Source organism: Malaclemys terrapin, chromosome 3 (assembly GCF_027887155.1).
Source record: "Malaclemys terrapin pileata isolate rMalTer1 chromosome 3, rMalTer1.hap1, whole genome shotgun sequence".
Taxonomy (NCBI): Eukaryota; Metazoa; Chordata; order Testudines; family Emydidae; genus Malaclemys; species Malaclemys terrapin.
In genome coordinates, this window is record NC_071507.1 from 7,712,908 (window position 1) to 7,736,319 (window position 23,412).

Below are 23,412 nucleotides of genomic sequence, written 5' to 3' on the forward strand. Positions count from 1 at the left end.
GCTATGTAATGTTAACAGCAAGGTTTACCGTGAAAAAGTGTACCCATTGTTCTATAAAATGTGTCTTTTTAACTACCACTCTCCTTCTTTTTCCTCCACCAGCTGCATATGTTTCTCCTTCCCAGAGGCTAGCGAAGATTAGAAGGCGAAAAAAACCACACTCGGGATGAAATGTTCTCTGAGCTCATGCTGTCCTCCCACACTGACAGAGCACAGAAGAATGCGTTGAGGCAGACAATGTCGGAGTGCAGGAAAGCACAATATGAACGCGAGGAGAGGTGGTGGGCTGAAGAGAGTAAGTGGCGGGCTGAAGATGATAGGTGGCATCAGCTTGCTGACAGAAGGCAGGAGTCAATGCTCAGGCTGCTGGAGGATCAAACTCATGCTCCAGCGTATGGTTGGGCTGCAGGAAAGGCAGCAGGAGCACAGACCGCCGCTACAGCCCCTATGTAACCAACAGCCCTCCTCCCCAAGTTCCATAGCCTCCTCACCTAGAGGGCCAAGAACGCGGTGGGGGGGCCTCCAGCCACTTCACCCCAAAGGATTGCCCAAGCAACGGAAGGCTGGCATCAATAAGTTTGCTGCAGCCTTTTAAACAGAGTAGTGTTCCTGAAGACGCAAGCGTCATGAACCCTTCCCGGCCAGCCCACGTTGATGTTGGTGAAACGTCCCTTGTGATCCACAAGTGCTTGCAGCACCATTGAAAAGTACCCCTTGCGGTTTATGTACTGGGTACCCTGGTGCTCCGGTGCCAAGATAGGGATATGGATTCCATCTATCGCCCCACCACAGTTAGGGAATCCCATTGTAGCAAAGCCATCCACTATGACCTGCACATTTCCCAGAGTCACTACCTTTCGTAGCAGCACCTCAGTGATTGCTTTGGCTACTTGCATCACAGCAGCCCCCACAGTAGATTTGTCCACTCCAAATTGATTCCCGACTGACCGGTAGCTGTCTGGCGTTGCAAGCTTCCACAGGGCTATCGCCACTCGCTTCTCAACTGTGAGAGCTGCTCTCATCTTGGTATTCTGACGCTTCAGGGCAGGGGAAAGCAAGTCACAAAGTTCCATGAAAGTGCCCTTACGCATGCGAAAGTTTCGCAGCCACTGGGAATCATCCCAGACCTGCAACACTATGCGGTCCCACCAGTGTGTGCTTGTTTCCCGGGCCCAGAATCGGCGTTCCACGGCCTGAACCTGCCCCATTAACACCATGATGTGCACAATGCCAGGGCCCGTACTTTGTGAGAAGTCTATGTCCATGTCTACGTCCTCATCACTCTCGTCACCGCGCTGCCGTCGCTTCCTTGCCTGGTTTTGCTTTTGCAGGTTCTGATTCTGCATATATTCCAGGATAATGCGCGTGGTGTTTACAGTGCTCATAATTGCTGCGGTGATCTGAGCGGGCTCCATGATCCTAGTGCTATGACGTCTGCGCTGAAAAAAGGCGCGAGATGATTGTCTGCCATTGCTCTGATGGAGGGAGGGGCGACTGACGACATGGCTTACAGGGAATTAAAATGAACAAAGGGGGTGGCTTTGCATCAAGGAGAAACACAAACAACTGTCACACAGAATGGTCCCCTCAAGGATTGAACTCAAAACCTTGGGTTTAGCAGGCCGTTGATTTCACGGAGGGAGGGAGGGGGAAAGCAAAATGAATACAAAACAAATTGGGTCTATTTCTTGTTTTGATCCACTCCATCTATCTTTTACATCTTAGACTGGCAGCAGACGGTGCAGTACGACTGCTAGCCATCGTCATCTCCTGGCTGCTCGCCAGAAGATGGGAATGACCTGCCTGAGTCACTCCCATGTCTGAACAGGTGCTCCTGACTGACCTCACCAAGGTCGGCTAAAAGAGCCCCCAGGAGTACGACGATGACGGCTACCAGTCGTAATGCACCGTCTGCTGCCAAAAGGCAATGAGCTGCTGCTGTGTAGCAATGCAGTCCCACGTCTGCCAGCACCCAGGAGATGTACGGTGACGGTGAGCTGAGCGGGCTCCATGCTTGCCGTGGTATGGCGTCTGCACAGGTAACCCATGAAAAAAGGCACAAAAAGATTGCCTGCCGTTGCTTTCACGGAAGGAGGAAGGGGGAGGGGGGGGCCTGACAACATGTACCCAGAACCACCCATGACACTGCTTTTGCCCCATCAGGCATTGGGATCTCAACCCAGAATTCCAATGGGCAGCGGAGACTGCAAGAACTGTGGGATAGCTCAGTGGTTTGAGCATTGGCCTGCTAAACCAGGGGTTGCGAGTTCAATCCTTGAGGGGGCCACTTAGGGATCTGGGGCAAAATCAGTACTTGGTCCTGCTTGTGAAGGCAGGGGGCTGGACTTGATGACCTTTCAAGGTCCCTTCCAGTTCTAGGAGATGGGATATCTCCATTAATTAAAAAAAAAAAAAAAAAAATTAAATTAAATTAAAAATGCTCCAGAATTTGACGCTAGCTTCAGTACTGTGGACTTACTATACAGCCGACTTAATGCATTTAGAGCATTTTGTGTGGGGACACACACAATCGACTGTATAAAAACGATTTCTAAAAAACCGACTTCTATAAATTCGACCTAATTTCGTAGTGTAGACATACCCTGACACATTAGGCTATGCATTCTGAAATCATTGGATTAAATGGCCAAACACATCACTTTAAACAAAATTGTCAGTCTAATTTTAAGGTAGTTTATGTTGAAGTTCTTGTTTTGTATCAACCATACCTCTTACTTTTCCAATGGTTTTTCTTGAATTTCTGCTCATAATAGGAAGTGTGAGAATTCCAGCACTCTTTCCCAGTTCTGCAATCATGGAAGATAAGAGGCATGCAGTACCCACATGGCCCGGAAGTTCATCTCCTTGTAATACTCTTTCGCTTAGATCTTCCTAAAAATGACAATATTAGGTTTTCTTTTTAAAAACAGAATGAGACATTAAATTATGGCTATATGTATGAATGACAGTATAAATGCTCCATAGTCGTGTAAACTCTGCCTGATGAGCAAATGTAGACAATCACTGATATAAAATGAAGCATACCCCTCTAGTGTGCTTCATTATGAGATCCTTCCTTTTAAACTCAAATGTACCTGTGTTACACACAAACCTGATCTCATTGTTATTGTAAATTATCAGAAATATGAAATCCAAATTTGAGAGAACCGTAGAGAAAAAAAGTTATTTAAGAGACCCTTACAGAATTTCAGCCACTCTTTTGGTTTGCATAGTTTATTTTGGCTTTATGATATACAAAGCCCAGTATCTTATTCAGGACTTATAGTTAAACTAGGTTATTAAATATATGATTACACTATATATAGTATTTTTCTGGGGGAAAGAAAAGGTCAGAGGGTATGCAGACAGAAAGGACAGTTACCTGTTCCATAACTGGCGTTCTTCAAGATGTGTTGCTCATGTCTATTCCACAATAGGTGTGCGTGCTCACCACATGCACCGGTGCCGGAAGTTTTTCCCCTCAGCAGTACCCATAGGGGGAGCGCTGCTGCAACACCTGGAGTGGCGCCACTATGGCGCGCTATAAGGGGAGCCGTGTGCTCCCCCCACCCTCAGTCCCTTCTTGCCAGACCAACTCCGACAGTGGGGAAGGAGGGCGGGACCTGGAATAGACATGAGCAACACATCTCGAAGAATGCCAGTTACGGAACAGATAACGGTCCTTTCTTCTTCGAGTGCTTGCTCATGTGTATTCCACAGTAGGTGATTACAAGCTATGTGTGATGGAGGTGGGTAGGAGTTTATGGATCCCCTGGCTGGAGCACAGCCCTACCGAAAACAGCATCATCCCTGGCGTGGGAGACTATCGCATAGTGGGACGTGAACATGTGTACTGAGGACCAGGTAGCGGCCCTACAGATGTCGTGGATAGGGACGTGGGCCACAAAGGCAGCCGACGAGACCTGAGCCCTTGTCGAGTGAGCCCTTATGATAGGTGGTGCGGGAACCCCTGCTAAGTCGTAGCATGTCCGGATGCACGACGTGATCCACCGAGACAGTCTCTGGGTGGAGATGGGTTGGCCCTTCATGTGCTCTGCCGAGGCAACGAAGAGTTGCGAACACCTACAGAATGGCTTAGTCCGCTCCAGGTAAAAGGCAACCGCCCTGTGCACATTGAGAGTATGGAGGCGGTGTTCCTCGTTAAAAGTGTGTGGCTTAGGGCAGAGGACAGGTAGGAAGATGTCCTGGTTCATGTGAAAGGTGGAGACCACCTTGGGAAGGAATGCAGGGTGTGGGCGGACTTGTGAAAGACTGAATAAGGGGCGGTCGCAGGTCAGGGCCCTAAGCTCCAAGACCCGCCGGGCTGACATGATGGCCACAAGGAAGGCTACCTTCCAGGAAAGGGGAGACCATGAGCATGTGGCCAGGGGTTCGAACGGGGGCCCCGTGAGGCGGGACAGCACCAAGTTTAGATCCTATTGAGGGACAGGCGTTCTAGCATAAGGGAAGGACCGGTCTAGCCCTTTGAGGAAACGCCCGGTGATGGCATGGGAGAAAACCGAGCAGCCCTGAACCGGCAGATGGAACGCTGAAATAGCCACCAGGTGCACCCTGACAGCGGAAGGGGCCAGGCCTTGAGTCCTAAAGTGAAGAAGGTACTCAAGGATAAGCTAGAGTGGGGCAGACGTTGGGGAAGCACCCCGCTCACCCGCCCACCTGGAGAACCTGGACCATTTTGCCAGGTAGGCTCAGCGTGTGGATGGCTTCCTACTTTTGAGGAGGACACGCCTGACCCCCTCCGAACACCCTCTCTCCTCCACATTTAGCCATTGATCAGCCAGGCTGTCAGATGGAGAGCGTCCAGATTGGGGTGGAGGAGACAGCCCTGGTCCTGGGAGAGGAGGTCCTGGCGGAGTGGCAACAGCCGGGGAGGGGCCACGAGTAAGCCTAGGAGGGTCTCGTACCAATGCTGCTGGGACCAAGCTGGGACGATTAGGAGGACACGTGCTTTGTCCGTTTTTACTTTCTCCAGGACCTTGGCAATGAGGGGAAACGGGGGAAAAGCATAAAGCAGTTGGCCCGACCATGACAGGAGGAAGGCGTCGGAGATCGCGTTCCTCCTCACTCCCCTCCCCGGGACAGAACCTGTGGAAAATGGCGGTTCTGCCTGGTCACAAACAGGTCTACTTGGGGAGAGCCCCACGCTTGGAAGAGCTAGGGAGAGTGACCACTCGTGATGGGAGGAGAAAACCCTGCTCAGGCGATCGGCCTGTGTGTGGTTGACGCCTGGCAGATGGAAGGCCTTCAGGGAGATGTCGTGGGCTATACAAAACTCCCAGAGGTTGAGGGCTTTCAGGCAGATGGACAAGGACCGCATCCCGCCTTGGCTGTTGATATAAAACATCTTGGCGGTGTTGACCATGAGTACTCTGAACACCCTGCCGGCTAATCGTATCGCCCTGAGCTCCCTGATGTTTATGTGAAGGGACAGCTCCTCGGCTGACCACATCCCTTGGGTCTGAGAGTTCCCTAAGTGGGCTCCCCAGCCCAGGTCCGACGCGTCAGACACTAGGTCTAGTGACAGAGTGGGGTCCCAGAAGGGAATTCCCTGGAGCATATTGTCCGAGCAGGACCCACCACTGAAGCGTGGTGATCATCCGTGCTGGTACCAAGAGGACCTTGTCTAGTTTGTCCCGAGCCTGGGAAAACTCTGAGGCCAACCAGAGTTGGAAGGGCCTCATCCGAAGCTTGGCGTGGCAGACCACGTACGTGCACGCCGCCATGTGGCCCAGGAGCTGTGACCGAGGCTATAAGCCCCCTCAGGGTCAGGAACCTGTTCCTGGGAAGGGAGGCTGTGGCATTGGAGGGATCCAGGAGAGCACCTATGAATTCTGTGCGCTGCACCGGGATCAATGTTGACTTGGCTTCATTTACTAGGAGGCCCAGTTTGACACATGTGGCCAAGAGCAGGTCCACATGGATCTGAACCTAGGATCGGGAGGTGCCCTTGAGCAGCCAGTCATTGAGGTAGGGGAATATTTGTACTCCTCGACGTCTGAGGTAGGCCGCCACTACCGCCATACACTTTGTGAATACCCTGGGCATGGTGGACAGGCCAAAGGGAAGGACTGCAAACTGGTAGTGGTCCTGTCCCACTAGGAAACGGAGGAAGCGTCTGTGCCCCTCGAATATGTGGATATGAAAGTAAGCATCCTGGAGGTCCAGGGCCGCATACCATCGCCAGGGTCCAGAGAGGGTATGCTATACGCCAGGGAGACCATGCGGAACCGGCATTTTGCCATGAACCATTTGAGGCCTCGCAGATCCAGGATGGGTCTGAGTCCCCCCTTTCACCTTGGGGACCAGGAAGTAACAGGAGTAGAGCGGGACTACCTTTGAGGTGTTTTTTTCCTAAGTTTTGGACCTCTTGTCGGTGGGCTCGTATCTAGGCTAAGGCACAGGAACGGAGGCTTGCGACTTGGTCTTTTCCTTGGGTGGAACGTAGAGCCCGAGGGTTTGAAGGGTGGTACGTGAGTCCTTCATGCCATGGAGCCTCACGTCCGTTTGTTCCACGAACAGGTCCTTGCTGTCAAAGTGAAGATCCTGCATCACGGACTGTGCCTCCATGGAGAGCCTGGACAGCAGTAGCTATGATGCCCTGCGCATGGACACGGCCGAGGCCATGGACCGAGCAGCTGTGTCAGCTGCATCCGACGCTGCCTGCAGAGCAGCTTTTGCGGCAGCGGTGCCCTCTTCCACCAGTGGCTCCTGTAGCTCCTCCTAGAGTGGGAGCATCTGTGGCATTGGTGCCTGTCCCGCAGATACCCGGTACTCAGCATGGAGCGGTGCCTGGAGCTCTGCTCCGATGACACCCTACCAGACAGCCTAGAGGACGACGAGAGCGGAGGTTTGGGGCTGTACTCTGACAGGACATGGGGTGATGAATGAGCCCGAGAGCAGTCCCCTGACCGGAATCTGTGTCGGTCGGCATTGGCTGCCAAGATCCCAGTGGCAGCTTGCCTCTAGAGCGGGCTCCGGGTGCCGGTGGTGCCCCGGGTACTTGCAGGGTCATAATATCTTTGGCCGCCTGCAGGGCCTCTGGTGTCGAAGGCATGTGGACTTCAGCCAGAGAGGTCTGAGTCGACGCAACCGGGCTGCTCCGCTCGACCTGAGTCGGCGCTCTAGAGCCGGAGGAGGGGGGGGGGGGGCGCGGAGAGACTGGGGCTGCCCGACATGGATCTAGCCTCTCCCAGTGTCTTCTCTCACTGGCAGCAAGAAGGAACTGAGTGTGAGGGGAGTGTGCCATAGTGGCGCCATTCCAGGGTCGCAGCAGCGCTCCCCTATGGGTACTGCTGAGGAAAAAAACTTCTGGCACCGGTGCACATGGCGAGCATGCACACCTACTGTGGAATAGACATGAGCAAGCACTCAAAGAAGAACCTTAGTTTAAACTCATCCAAAGAATTCTAAAACCAATTTCAATAAGGATATTTCATTTTATACATCTACTGAAGTCGTCATTCTTTAATCTTCGAGAACATTTATGGTCGGATGTTTTATAGAAGATATTGGTCACTTCAAACTCACGTTTCCACTTAAAGGTAAAAACCTTTGCTGTTTCTCAAGTGATGGCAAAAGTTTCTTTTAAAATGTATATTTGCAAATATTTTGTATCTAACTGCAAATCTTCATATAATAACCGCTTGATATTGTTATATGAATAGTATGTACAAGTATAGCACGGTCATTTGATGCTGCTAAACTAATTACTAATTCAGGAATCCATTTAAATATAGAATATTTATATTAGTATAAAATTAATTACTGACAATGCCCAAGCAAATGCTCATCCACTTTTGGAAGACAAGAATTCTCTCTCCAAACTCTGTTAAGAGTCAATGACTTGTTAATTATTGAAGCTGAAGACTTTATAAGACCTATTTAATTTTACAAAAAATGTTTGAGGACTCACACAACATAAGAAACAGGAGTGTTTGGACTTTTCAAAAATATAATTATATATTCCCTGTCAAAATCTAATAAAAAAAAAGACTGACAGAAAGTGGACTAAATAAAAAAGAAACTTTTGAAAGTTAAAAACTAACTCATCTGAATCTTTCCTGCTACAAAAATACAGAAAACTAAAGAAATGTTGTATATGTATTAACAAACTATATATTCTTAAAGATGAGGGTGCTCCTAGAACTACCATGAAGACATGAAACCAATTAAAGGGTGGCAGCAATCAACCTGGAATCTAAACAAGCTTACAGAGGTGTTCTCCTTCCTATTTCTGTAAAATTATAAGAGAAAAGATTCTAGAGTGAGTACCCCTCACACACATCTTGTTACTCTACTTAGACAGCAAGCACTTTGCAACTCATCCTGTCCATCTCTACAAACAAGCTGCCACAGACACAAGAAAAACAGAGTAGACTCAAAAAGAAACCAACCCAAGGAAAAATCGTCCCAAAACTTCAACATGGACTGGTGAGAGAAAGTTAACTAAGAAACTGACAAACTATTAGATTTAAAAAAACAAAAACAACAACACCCCTCTTGTAATGATTTTGTTGGAATAGTGAAATGCTATTGTAACTTAAAATACTAGCAGTTTTACTCCTGCTAATCACTAAGTGGTTAGTCCATGTATTTCTGGACAGGAGATAGATGATAAACATTGGTAAACAGAAATAGTGGGAGTTATGTGGATTTAAGGTTCTTAATAATGGTCAACTGGCCTCTCAAGACAAACTCCTTAAATGGCTTCTTCTAAGTAACTGATTTAAATATCTTCTTTGATTTGATTTCATAGACATAGTTACAGTTGCTTCTTTACCAACTATAAAGAAATTGGCTATTTATTAATAACCAGCAGGTACACCTGCCCTGAAACAAAATCATTTTGACTATCTATAAACATTTAGCTAACTACAAAAGAGTCGCAATATATTGTTGATACGGAAGAGATTGTAATGGAAGTAACCAGTTTATCACTTGCTCTCTTGTCACTTGCATTTTGTTTAATGTTTTCTTTTTGGTAATAAAATAGCCCTGGTTAACAACAGTGATTATTTTGCTTGGTCTTAATCACAGGGACTCCTAAGATATGTAAAGAACCCCTTGACTAAATAGTGGGACCCATACCCCTGAATTGGCAGTAAGTGAAACAATTAGGAAGAACTGGCCTACTATTTCTTTCTTTTCTGGACTAGTGGCTCTCAACCTTTTCAAACTATTGTACCCCTTTCAGGAGTTGTCTTGAGTACCCCCAAGTTTCAACTCACTTAAAAAAAAAACGGTTACTCACCTTTGTAACTGTTGTTCTTCGAGATGTGTTGCTCATATCCATTCCAATTAAGTGTGCGCGTGCCGCGTGCACAATAGTTGGAGAATTTTCTATCCTAGCAACACCTGGTGGGTCGGCTGGGGAGCCCCCTGGAGTGGCGCCTTCATGGCGCTGGATATATTCCCCAGCCGACCCAGCGCCCCCTCAGTTCCTTCTTGCCGGCTACTCCGACAGTGGGGAAGGGGGGCGGGTTTGGAATGGATATGAGCAACACATCTCAAAGAACAACAGTTACAAAGGTGAGTAACCATTTTTTCTTCTTTGAATGCTTGCTCATATCGATTCCAATTAGGTGACTACCAAGCCTTACCTAGGCGGTGGGGTCGGAGTGAGACATCGCTGAGTGCAGAACCGCTGATCTAAACGCAGCAACATCTCTCAACTGCTGTACAAGTGCACAGTGAGCAGCGAAGGTGTGAACCGATGACCAAACTGCCGCTCTACAAATGTCATGGATCGGGATATGAGCCAGAAAGGCAGTCAAGGAGGCTTGGGCCCTCGTGGAGTGGGCGGTGAGGCACGGCGTCGGGGCACCAGCCAAGTCGAAGCAAGCACGAATGCAGGACGTGATCCAAGAGGAGATACGTTGCGAGGAGACCGGTAAGCCTTTCATCCGGTCAGCCACTGCAACGAAGAGTTGCGTCGTCTTCCTAAACGGCTTCGTACGCTCAATATAGAAAGCAAGGGCCCTGCGTACATCCAAGGAGTGCATACGCTGGTCTTGACGCATGGCGTGCAGTTTAGGATGGAAGACCGGGAGAAATATATCCTGGTTCACATGAAAAGCTGATACTACCTTGGGAAGAAAGGCAGGGTGGGGGCGAAGCTGAACCTTGTCTTTATGGAAGACTTTGTATGGAGGCTTGGACGTGAGCGCTCTGATTTCAGAAACACATCTTGCTGAAGTGATGGCTACAAGGAAGGCTGTCTTCCAAGATAGGTAAAGGAGTGAGCAGGTAGCCAATGGCTCGAACGGGGAACCTGTGAGCTTGAAAAGAACCAGATTAAGATCCCATGCCGGAACCGGTTGACGCTGCTGTGGGTATAGGCAGTCTAAGCCCTTGAGGAATCTGACGACCATCGGGTTAGAGAAGACCGAGGAAGCATGTTCTCCTGGGTGGAACGCCGATATAGCAGCCAGGTGCACCCTGACCGAAGATATTGCCAGGCCCTGCTGTTTTAGTAATAGGAGATATTCAAGTATAAGTGGGATCGACGCCTGCAAGGGGGGGCATGGCCCGCTGCTTGCACCAACAGGAGAAGCACTTCCATTTGGCCAAGTGGCCCGGGTAGAGGGTTTCCTACTGCCCAACAGAACCTGCTGCACAGGATGCGAGCATCGTAACTCCGCCCGAGTCAGCCATGCAGCATCCACGCTGTAAGGTGCAGCGATTGCAGGTCGGGGTGACAGAGTCGGCCGTGGTCCTGAGAGATCAAGTCTGGGCAGAATGGAAACGTGATCGGAGTCTGTATCGATAGTTGTTGGCTCCTGGAACTATCTACAACAAAACTAATGAGTAAAGCTAGGGAGAGTGGAGAACAGCTATGCCGCGCTCCACAGTTCCAACGACTGTCACGGACGGTAAGAAGGAACTGAGGGGGCGCTGGGTCGGCTGGGGTATATATCCAAGTGCCATGAAGGCGCCACTCCAGGGGGCTCCCCAGCCGACCCACCTGGTGTTGCTAGGGTAGAAAATTCTCCGACGATCATGCACGTGGCGCGCACACACCTAATTGGAATCGATATGAGCAAGCACTCGAAGAAGAACTATTTGCTTACACAATCAGACAAAAATGTCTCAGCACACGATTACTGAAAAATTGTTTGCTTTCTTATTTTTAACCTATAACTATAAAATAAATCAATTGGACTATAAATATTGTACTTGCATTTCAGTGTATAATATATAGAGCAGTATAAACAAGTTACTGTCTGTATGAAATTTTAGTTTGTACTGATTTTTTCCTGTAGCCTGTTGTAAAACTAGGCAAATATATAGATGAGTTGATGTACCCCCTGGAACACCTCTGTGTACCCCCAGGGGTACAAATACCCCGGTTGAGAACCACTTATCTGGACTAAATACTTTTAGTCATTTTTAAAATAAAATTGCTAGCTGTTCAGCAATTTAAAATTACCCCTTCCTGCACCAAAGACTCATCATTTCCTAACATACATGCCAGACAAGTACTCACTTCAAAAAAGTCAAAGACTAATTCCAAGTTATCTGGTTCCATTGCCTGTATACTGTATTCTGTCCATCGATCAGGCTGCAAACCATAACCACATTTTGGTTGAGAGTGCCGAGATTTGTATTCAGTATCACTTATTAAGGAGATCTCCAGAGTGTTTGATATTTTCTGAGTAACAGTTTTATCTTGGTGGGCATCATCGTGCTCTTCCTCCAAGCCTTCTAGAGTCAGCTTCACCCTATGCACCAAAAAGAAAAACAAATCAGATGCTAGAAAATTAGTGAAGCATCTTCAGTGACAGCAACAACTCAAAAGCCTACAAAATACTAGGTCAGCAGATCTAGTATGAGTTTGCCCCACAAAAACTTTATATGCCTTTGTATTACCTATATTTCCCTAAACATCATGATGACCCAGATCTCAAAGCAACATTAGTGGGATAATACTTCCCTACTCCTCAAATCCTGGAGCCATTACTCTCTAGTTATGCTTTCCAAAACACCACTATAGATTTAGATTTTAACCTCATAGCTTATGCTCTTGCACATCACAAAAGCTCAAGACACTGCGTAAGATTTTCTAAAAGGCTTATGTGACTTAAGAGAATTGGAGTTGTCTACATGAGTTAGCGTGCAGCAAGCCACAGTGTGACTCTATAGTGTGCTAGTTTGCCACACTCTAACACGCCACGTGGACCTGCTACTGTGCACTAAAAGCTTTGCAGTCCCAAAGAAGAGGATGTCAAAGCGCACTATAGAACTTTTTGTGTAGCAGGGTCCACATGGCGAGCTAGCACATAGCAAATAGTATGCTGTAGACTCACACTCTGGCTTGCTGCATGCTAATTCACCATGTAGACAATCCCTAAGGGTATGTCTATGCTACAAACTAGGGGTGTGGTCTGCAGCTCATGTACCCCTACCCACACCCTCTTTCATCTGAGCTAGCATGCTAAAAACAGCATAACCACAGCAGCCTGGGCATTGGGCAGCACAGGCTAGCTGCTGAGTACATACTGTAATGTTCTGTACCTCAAAATAGCACCCTGGAATCCCCATAATCACCACTGTACAAAACATATCATCATGTCACAAAGTACCCCTTGTGAGGTCTCATTTGAGAAGTCACGATCTGTTGAATATTATTACCCTGTTGGATTGTGTAAATCTGAAGTTATGAAGTATTGCTATGTGTGTGTTACTGAAATATGTTGTGAAGTTGGGAGATGCCTACAGCCAGCCTTTCCGTGGCAACCTAGTAAAATATATTTACATCAGGACCAGCCAGACATTTGCTGATGGCCCACTGAGAAGAATCCACTCTCCCAGAGATGCCTCCAGAGAGGACACATACACAATTGGGGCTGCCTAATCCCCCATCACAGCAAGGATCTTTCTAGAAACTGGAAGAAAGTAGAGAAAAGGGACAGTGACTTCACTTGGCCTCTCTCCTACATCTCAACACCTCAAAGACTGTCCAGAAGACAAAGACTTTGAACTGGGGAGATTGGTCCCAGGCTGGGAAGGAAATGCAGCCTATGGGTACGTCTTCACTTACCGGAGGGTCTGGCGACAGGCAGTCGATGTTCTAGGATTGATTTATCGCGTCTGGTTAAGACGCGATAAATCGATCCCGGAAGTGCTCGCCGTCGACGCCGGTACTCCAGCTCGCCGAGAGGAGTACGCGGCATCGACAGGGGAGCCTTCCTGCCGCGTCTGGACCCGCGGTAAGTTCGGACTAAGGAACTTCGAATTCAGCTACGTTATTAACATAGCTGAATTTGCGTACCTTAGTCCGAAGTGGGGACTTAGTGGGGACCAGGCCTATGTATTGGAACTGTAAGCTGCCTGGAACATCTATTAGGGTGAGAAAAGCAGTTTGATTCAAACCTTACTTAGTCTGTAGAATTTAGACAGAGTTTATTTTTATTTCTTATGTAGCCAACTTTAAGTGATTATAAGTAGCAGGCATAGAGCTCAATCTATCTTTCTGTTGTTAATAAGCCTGTTTTATATTTTACCTAAAACAGCGTGGTTTAGGCTGAAATGCTTAAAGAATCTTAGCTCAAGCTAACAAGGACTATTGCATGTCTACCACCCTTGTTGGAATGGAGAACTAATTAATGAGCTTGCACTGTCCAAGAGAGTCTTTAGCAGTGTAAGACTGTATTTGCTGGTGCCTCTCTCTGTATGATTCATGAATGACTGGGAAAGCCTTCATGCAATTTAGCTGTGTGTGGGACTCCACATGCCAATGGCTGAGTGATCACAGCACCTGGAAGGGTTCACTGCTTGTCACTGGCTGGCATTGCATCGTAAGAGACAACCCAGGCTAGAGAGTTAAGGGGGCACAACAATCCTACAGTTTCAGGTTGTACCCTGGGGATCCCATCACACAACCATGGGGTTCAGGCAGGTTTGTATTTGGGATGGCTAGACTGTACCCACCACTGCCCAAGCTACTGCAACTACGCTGCTATTTTTAGCATGCTAGTTCAGGTGAGAGCTAGCGTGAGTAAATGTACACAAGCTTGGAATCACACCCCTCACTCGCACTGTACATACAGCCTGAGTTGCATAGACTTTCAGAGAAACTTAGGCTCTAGTGACTACATTCCATTTTTCAAAAATGATTAATTTTGACTTATAAGTGCACAAGTTACTTTTGAAAAAAATAAATAGTTACTGGATGTTTTGAAAAGTTTTCCCATTGTTTAAAAGATAGTAATCATTACTGACTAATTATACGGGTGCCAGAGTGAACAGATGGCCTCCTTCAGGAGATAATTACCAACAACCTAAAGGGTCACCCGAAGGCAACTGAAGACTAGGGTAATTGTCACCATCAGCCCCTCAGCCTTGAGCATCTGACAACTGATGTATGAATATGCATACACAAACACACAAGTTCCTTAATATTCCTAAAGTCAAGTAATACAAGTAGGTATATCCTGTGCTATTGATAAGCCACAAAGATAAATGCAAAGAAAGAGTAAACCTCAGATTCTTTTTAAATAAACACAAAATTTAAGTGAATGTAGTGCTTATGAAGATTCCTAGACTGAAAATAGTAAGTGGTCCTGCATGGAATGTGGAGAATTCTCCCTGGCTTCCAATGTGCCCTATCCTAGCAAACAAAGTTGCATCCAGCAAACATTTCATGAAACAGGTTTTATGCCTCTTTGCTTCCTATTAGTCCTTTACAAAAGAAAGCAAAGTAAATGAAGAGCTATTTTTCTCAGTGGTTACAAAAAAGGGTCCACATAACACTAAAAGCAGCAAACAAGCAAACAAATCCCACTGAGAGAATGCTGCTAGTATAGTGCCTCTAAATCAAATCTATCTTCAATACCACAGAATGAAAAATCTCAACAGTCCAGAGACGGAAACTAACCCTCCACTACAGGACCCTGGACAGTGGAAATGGCAGCCACAATCACCTTAATTGTGCTGTTCTGACTATCCAACGGATTTCAGACCATCCATCCTTTCATGTACCAGAACTCTACGGTCCTTGGTGCATTATATACCTCTTCTGATATTTAGCTCACTTAACATATGCAATTTCTGGTTCTAAAAAGAAAGTTTTTGAGTGTGGAACTCTTCTATGAAAGGTGTCTCAATGCACCCATGTCACTAAAAACAACATTTAGCCATCCAGATCTAACTGAAGATTACCACCAGACCTATCAGGCCCAGAAAACCCTGAGGACATCTACTATGGCTGTATGCAAAAATCCTGTGAAGTTTTACTTTCCTTGGCACCTTACGATCCAGTGATGGTGCCTCCTGAGAAAATTAGTCTAGGTATGAGTCATGAGACCAAGCTTTTGCAAAATGATCGAACTGTTACATGCAGACTTACTTCCTTTGTCTCACCTGGCACTGCCCAAAATTCCCAGTTTTGGTAGGGATATCGAGCTGAGACATCTTTATTAGAGTTCTTATGAATCCCAATCTCCTGGGGGGCGGGAGGGGGGAGTAATGTCTGTTCAATCTGCCATGCACATCAGGACTTTGGTGACATGAATAGTCCTAGGCAGCAGAAGAGCCAACGTACCACAGGGAAAGAGGTTCAAAACCTCTTCCTGCCCTCCTGAATTGCTAACAACAAGCCAGCAAGGAGGTCCTTGAAGTAACCAGCAAGAGGGCAGTACACTGATTCTCAGGAAAACTAGGGTCAGGTTTCAAGAATTACCTTCTCTCTCTTGCATGCCTTGCCAACAGTGTGCCCCAAGAAACACTGTAAGGTGCTACAGTATTAGGACAGAGCAAGGGCATATTAGGTGCAATTGTTCTCAGTAAGGCAATTACCTCTCCAGTCTCATGACAAGGTTGAGCACCGGGATGGGAGGGAAAAAGGCGTCCCTACCATCTTAGCCAGGCGTTCATTATGACAAGGCTCTCAAATTATGGTCCATGATCTGCAGAGCACTTGCTGGTGGTATGTGAAAAGCTAGCTGATCACATGATGTGGGCTCAGTATCTGACTTCCAGCAGCTAAATCACACGGATAGTTAAAAATACACACATTTTAATATTTTTTTCATGTAAACCAGTATAACCCAATCCTCTAACCAATTGAAAAATGGAAGGCAGGTGGTCAGCATGATTAAGAAATGGGAGGAAAAATGACACCAGATACGCTATTTTAAAAGCTGGAGAATCGCTGCACTATCAAAGCTGTATAAAATATTTGACAGCTAACTGCACTTAACACGATCAGACTTTAGCACTGCATGTATATAACTTGAGAGATGAGTCCCATCTAATCACATAGTTTATACTTTCTTTTTCTAGGGCTGAGGGAAATTAAGACAAAGGTGTGTGTGTGTGTGTGTGTGTGTGCTGGGAAAAGCAGTCTGTTTACTTACGGATATATGATGCTATAATACCTGCTACAGTAAAAGCTGTTTTATCGAGCATGTTGGTGGAAAGGGGGGTGCTGGTAAGTGAAAAATACTGGTTAACTAAGAGGGAAGGAGTTTGGGTGCGGGAAGGGGTGCAGGCGGGGACTCGGGGCAGCAGGTTGGGGCACCTCCAGAAGTAGCCGGGATAGGTTGCCGCTTGTCGGGAGCCACCCGAGATGAGTATCCCGCAGATCCAGTGCCCTGCACCCACTCCCACACCCCATGCCAACCGGATTATAAACTGGAATTTCAATGAAGATCAGAAATGCTGATTTATAGAGCTTTCCAGTTGGTGAAGTGCTGGATAAAACAGCTTTTACTGTATACGGATTTTTTTTGTAGTTTGAGAAAAGGGACCTATTAAAATAAAACTTCTTATAAAAATATAAAGACTGAAAATGGGCTAATACTGAAGTAGTTCTTTCATCTGAATGTACTGCTTCATTCCTTCATAATGATTAAATATTTAATGAAGAATTGCAAGAAATATAGCTCTGAACAAAATCAGGACGACAGTAAAAAAAACATCAACTGACGTAAAGATTATAACAGCTATTAATTTTTTCCACATTTATCTAAAACATCAGAATGGAGTATTAAAAATACCAAATTAATTATGTGTGTCATTTGACAGCACATGCAAGGATACATAAATATCGCATGTATGACAGTATCCCCAACCCCTCAAGTAGCTGTAAAATAGGCGGGATGCTAACCATACATTGTGACCTTTTAACATTTTTCTTCTTTGAACAATAAAATTAGCAATGGGAGAAGCCTGAGGAAAGCAGCACCTCTGATTTAACGTTCTCAACAGATGTTAACTTGTGATAGAACTTAACATTACAAAAATTGCAACTTACGATGATCTTACCTAAACCTAGATTTTTTAAATTTGTTCTTGGATATTGAGACAGGCGGTTTTTCAGAATAATGTAGACGTAATCTTATTTCAGTCTGACAGGACAGCCACCCAGAATCCAGAGTTTCAACACCATCTGGCAAAGTAAACATGATGAAAAGTAGTAACAGTTATATACAGCCTAAGAGATTTTAAAAAAAGAAACCTACATCAATATAATAAAAAAAACCAGAATATCGGTATAACTTTGAAATAATGCGATTTCACATAACTAGTTTCTTTGGCACAGTCTACCATACTTTGTAACCAATGTTCCCTCTAATTTTTTCCCACCCATGTGTGGAATAAATATATGAGTGTGAGCTGGCTAGAGGTAGAGAAGAATCCTCAGCTTCTCACAATGAGGAAATTAGTGCTACAAGTGGGGCTCCCAGGAGGAGGCGCAAGGTACCAGCTATCAGATGAGGTACTGAAATTGCCTCTGCAGCTCTGAAGCTGCTGAGAAGCAATAGATTAGTGTGGCAGTGAAGGGAAGTGACAACTTTGGGGACAGGAGTAAGAGGTAGCTTGGGGGGACAGCAAAAAAGCAAAGACAGGAGAAAACAGAAGTTAGGAACTTAGTGGAAGGGACAGAACTGGTGTGTAATGTGTGACAGTAGTGTCAAACTGGGATAATTTTATAGGTGTTAGAGGGTTGAGCAATGAGTGAACGGTGAAGTGGCTGTGAGGTGTGTGAAAAAACAGTCGTAAAGTGAGGGAGAACTTGGTATGAAGCCTGCAAGTGTGGGAACATATATATGAGAGCAATTGGGGAGGTAGTGTATTAATGGCTCTTGGTCTGATTATTTAGGCAGACTGTCCATGTTTATTCTAAGGCTGGACTAAGAATTTTGCTTAAACTGGAAAGGCTTAACGGGTATGTTCAATTTAACATTACAAATTTTGACAGTTAACAGAGCAGTAGAGAGCAGTGCAGGATCCATCCTTTAACACAGAGATGGCAAGCACACAGTAAACATGGGCCATTGAAAAATGCCACAAACCCACGATGCGCTGTGATCCACTCTGCCAACCTACAAGTGCTAGTGGCAGAAGGTGGTGAGAAGGACTGTGGGATGACTACCCATAGTGCACTGCTCTCACTGTCGAAGCTACAGCCCCAAGTGTGGATGTGCTCTGGTGACAGAGTGTATTATAGTGCTTTTTGATAGTCAACATAACTTTTGTCAACATAACTCTGGAGTGTAGACAAGACCTAAAAGATATTACTAAACCTAACCGCTGAGACACAGCAGCAGAAAGGGGAAGGATCTGGGGAGGATGAAGATCATGGCCAAAACATGATGCCACAGCATCCTGCGATCAGTGGAATATCTCCCTGGCACAAGGCTGGTGCTCTTCCCCCTGAAAAGGGCATCACCAGCGGAAGCAGGCCCTCAGGCATTGGCAAATGTTTTGTTTAACATGTATAATTTCATTATATTTTTCATCACTAACACTTGACTTCTTAAAATTCATACATGCTGGTAAGGATTTTAAAGTAATTAATACATCTTACTTACTATGGATTCCAAACTGTCCATCATCAACAGTGATGTCATTTTCTATAATTGAAGGGAGGGGAAACGGAAGGAAACTAGTTAGCATTCTTACTTACACAGAGTCAAATGTCAAAATTAAACTATTGTATTTAAAATTTAGAAGGAAAAAAGTAGACAAAGAATAAGCGTATTTATTGCAAAATTCTATTAAACGCATTCTAAAAGTTTGGTTTTCTTGCAGATTACACTATATTGCTAGTGTTCTGCATCGCTAGAATTCAAGAACCGTTTAGTATTATATATGTTGACGTTTAAGAAATGTTTCTTGAAAGCATACAAGCTTTTTTCTACAAAAAGCTTCTAAATCAAGTTAGTCACAATTAAAATACTTATTCTGTGCATCTGATTGAATATCTTGTTTCAGGGAAATGGGTCTAAGTGTTTCTTCACTTTTACCCTACTCAAAAAGTTTATAAAAGCAGGAAACTCAGGAAGTACACAAACTCGCCAGCATAACCATAACCATTCAGAGCTATAAAAAAAACCCTAAAATAATCAACCTTTGTTTCTCAAAATTTTTCCAATAATGCCATTAGCCTTTTGTAAAAAGCACCACAATTCTGCCCTCAATCTTTAATAGTCATTAAACAACAACGTTTTGTGGTGTAATGACAAGTTTTCTATCAGCATTAACAGGCTGACATTTTTGTGACAAAAGGACAAAAGTTTTATTTTTTCCTATGAACTTGCGAAGAGTTTTCACACAGCTCTAGATCGCCAATATCCAGGTTTTACTAGATCAAGAAAGTACTTTTTCTTTAAAAAGACTCTTTATAAAAACAAACAGAGCTGCTATATTAAATAAATAGATCCCTGGGAAGTTCATTTAACATATTAAAAAGAAGTAAGTTCTTATCTCATTACATTTATTAGTACTTTAGCTTTCCTAGGTAATAGATTATACATTTTAAATAATCACCCCAGAACTCACAGGACCAGTGTATTTTTTTCAGTGACTACAGGGTTAAAAAGAATAAAGTTGAATACTACTTAAAAATTCAAAACTATTCAGAGTAAGGTAAACAAATGCATTAGAGACAAAGTTCAGAGGGTGGAATATAGACCAGAATATTAATTGCTGACCAATATACAGAAAAAAACAATTTGCTGTAGGAACAGAAATCCTTAACTACTCTAATTCACAAACTAACTAGTAAGCAACAGTAATCCCTTATGGTACACATGATTAGTCCTAACAAATATTTAAATAGAAGATTCTAACTAAAGGGTCCACTCTCTCCAGGAGCCAGAAGGTATTTAATCTATGTAGAATGAACTAATACAGGTTTAGGAAACACTGGCCTTCTGATATATGGAGAAAAATATATGTAGAAAAGTGCCATCCTATGGCTAATAAAGAGATCTGAACTACACTCAATGAATGACTTCAATCACTTTTTAAAAAGAAAGTTTGGATTTCAGAAGATTAAGTTCCTAAGAGTTAAGTTTGTATCATATGTCCCTACAACAAAGGGGGATTTCTGGTATTTACAGTTAGAAAAAAAAACTCCATCACCTTGAATTATGTTACTATCGTTGTTAGCAATATTTACTTAAAATGCCCACTTACTGGGATTAAAGATTGAAGTCCTCAAAGTCTACTACTTAAACTTCATATGAACAAGGATAAGGGTATGTTCACATCCTCCCCTTCTCCACACTTTTAAAAATGTAAGTATGGATCCTCAGTCTCAAAGAGTGACAAACATCAAAAAGTTATGCTAACTCCAATTTAAATAGAAATGGGCAAAAGACAACATTTAGGAAACAACTTCAAATCCATTGCTTTTTTAAAGCAGTTGCCCAGAGTTTAAGATTTGACAATTTTAAGGTTTTGAGAATGAGGTCCATGATGTATAAAGAAATTTTTTTTACCTGCAACACAGTACTAAATTTAAATATTTTAAAGCTATAAATTGTTGTCAATCCCACTAAACCAATGTGCAGCATATTAGTAATCTTATGCATATGCCTCAAACAGATGCAATTGATGCCCATACCTAAAGGGGTTATTGATCGTGGATGTAGATGAGTCTCCCACTTGTGAACTATGACTTGGCAGGGACCATCGACAGTCTGTAATTTAAAAGTTAAATGTCTGCAATAATCTCTTACGTTATATCTGATATTCTACCCACAATGCCACTTTGGGTGCTTATGATCTCAATTTATATGCTGTAGAATAAGAAAAGATAAGGCTTGCTTCTTACCACTGAGACTGCTGATGATACAATTTGATGAGTCAGGTCACACTATGACAAACTGACAAATTCAGATTGGGAGCAGAGAAGTTGGATGGAACTATTAAATCCTCAGCATTTATAGCTACTTTATTGGAAAGTTATTTTCTTGTTGGAAAGCATAATTCTCACTGAACTCAGGTTTTTGTTTTAATTTGTGGTACTGCAATAGTTATTCAGATAACTAATGCTAACTATATTACTTAAATGTATTCCTTCAGGTAGGGTTCTAACTCATCTAAAAACAAGGGGGGGGGGGGGTTGGGTCTTTTTTTTTTTTTTGGTTTTTGCAGTTGAAAGTTTGAAAAAATATTTATTTTATTTGGTGAGGAACTCAGACTGACAAAAGTGTTTTGACTGTGGCAGAGAGTCTGCTCTTCCGCATTACCTCATTAAAATTCAAATAGAAGAAGATCTGAATTTGGTTCACTGCCACAAAAAGGAATATAAAAATTTACTCTGCTTAAAAGGCATAGCAAAAGCATGAAGAAAGTGTTCACAATGCTCAAAGAGAGGCAGAGAGGTGCATCATTTTAATTGAACCATATATCCATGTTAAATATTTTACATATAGACTATTCCTGGGGAAAGGGGAGTGTATTCATAGAAGGATCCACAGAATAGGGATGAAGATGCCAGGGCAGAAGACTAAGAAATCCCATAACAAAATATGCTTCTAACTTTATACACAGCAAGCTATCAGTGAAGTCCTTTGTGGTTAGTTTTGGTTGGACCAAGATTAAATTTGTGGGTCTCCCCCCCAAATTTTGCCAATTGTAGGGGGGCAATATTTGGTTTTAGTGAATCTGGTAGAAAGTCAATTAAATATTGAGAACAAGGATTGTTTCTCTGTTGTGAGGATCAACAGAACTTTAAAAATGCTTCCTAAGTTAGAGCTTACAGTGAATCATTTGGCTGGCTGCAGAAGCAGGAACAGACTTTGTTGGGCCCAAGACTCTGGATAATCTGTACTGATTGGACCTCTTAATGACTAATGTTATTTTTCTGCCTTTTTTTCTTAAATTATCTACTTACCCTATCAATACATGGTTACCATTTTCTACAGAAAGTGCTGTTAGCTATCTGCAGGGTTCACCATCCTGGTATTTTTGGCTAAGATCCACTCTAGATTTTATCAAGTCTACATTGTCCCTTCTCTTACAAAGCATCACAAGCTCCAACACCAGTTTTGTCTCACCAGAGTTAAAAAAAAAAAAAAAAAGACAAACATTAAATTTGTTTCGGATTAACAGAAACAACTTAATTTTCTGATAAAAAATGGACAATTCAGTCAAGCTTAAAATCCAATAGTAATAATCAAAGTATCTGAACACTGTGAATGTTTATGGCTCAGTATCTTTTTTTAGCACCAGCTAGGACTTCCTGATATTATGTCAAGGATATGCCATCTATTAAGGTTTTTGAATTAGGTGACCCCAGAAGCCAAGGATTTAAAAGTATTTAGTAAATTTAGGCTTGATCTCTGTAACACTGCTAAAAACAAATTCAAAGTTCCCATTTAGCTTAAAGCTGCATATACCCCACCCAAAGCCACTTCATGCAAAATGCATATCCAAAGTTATCTAGCACTTGATGCTTTAAAAGGTAGAATACATCTAGTTATAACACAAGATTAATATTACATCATTAATCTCTCTTTTGGTAATGTTATGCTAATTAACAGTACAGAGAGAGAGATCATAATTGCAAGGATAAAAGAGAGGGAAAGGGAAAACACAACTGTCTAAAATATGAGTAAGTTGAAAAGAATGTGAAGTCAAGTTTCTTCCCTGTTTTCTTATAACAGACCCACATACTTTTGGCTGACACACACTCTCTGGATTCCCATAATGAAAACTTTGCCTGCCAGCAGAGAGGCAGGTGCCCACAGCTGCTCCGATCAAGTAGGCTAGTGACCTCTCCAAAAGCTAAAACAAACAATGATAGCAGGGTATGAACAAAGGAAGTCAGTCTCTGCCCTGAAGAACTCACCAATGGAATCTGTGCAAGTGTCATGCCAGATGCCTAAATGGGCATTGCACATGCACACCACAAGTCCAAGCTGGGCCGGCTCCAGGCACCAGCCTGGCAAGCAGGTGCTTGGGGCAGCCACTCTGGAGAGTGGCGGCACGTCCAGGTATTCGGCGGCAATTCAGTGGACGGTCCCTCACTCCTGCTGGGAGCAAAGGACCTCCCGGCGAATTGCTGCCGCAGATCGCGATTGCGGCTTTTTTTTTTTTTTTTTTTTGGGGGGGGGGGGGGGGGGGAGCTGCTTGGGGCAGCCAAAACCCTGGAGC

The 23,412-nt window shown here is 44.2% G+C and overlaps 1 protein-coding gene across 1 annotated transcript in view; it reads right to left on the reverse strand.

Annotated features, from left to right (window-relative positions):
- The window catches only part of GPCPD1 (glycerophosphocholine phosphodiesterase 1), a 69,884-nt gene that overhangs the window by 24,810 nt on the left and 21,662 nt on the right, over nucleotides 1-23,412 (reverse strand). Inside the window, exons 5-9 of the mRNA XM_054023008.1 lie at nucleotides 20,876-20,951; nucleotides 18,837-18,878; nucleotides 17,287-17,410; nucleotides 11,507-11,741; nucleotides 2,730-2,892 (exon numbers count right to left, since the gene is read on the reverse strand). Coding sequence (XP_053878983.1) covers nucleotides 2,730-2,892; nucleotides 11,507-11,741; nucleotides 17,287-17,410; nucleotides 18,837-18,878; nucleotides 20,876-20,951 — 640 coding nt within the window. The remainder of the gene's footprint in view (nucleotides 1-2,729; nucleotides 2,893-11,506; nucleotides 11,742-17,286; nucleotides 17,411-18,836; nucleotides 18,879-20,875; nucleotides 20,952-23,412) is intronic.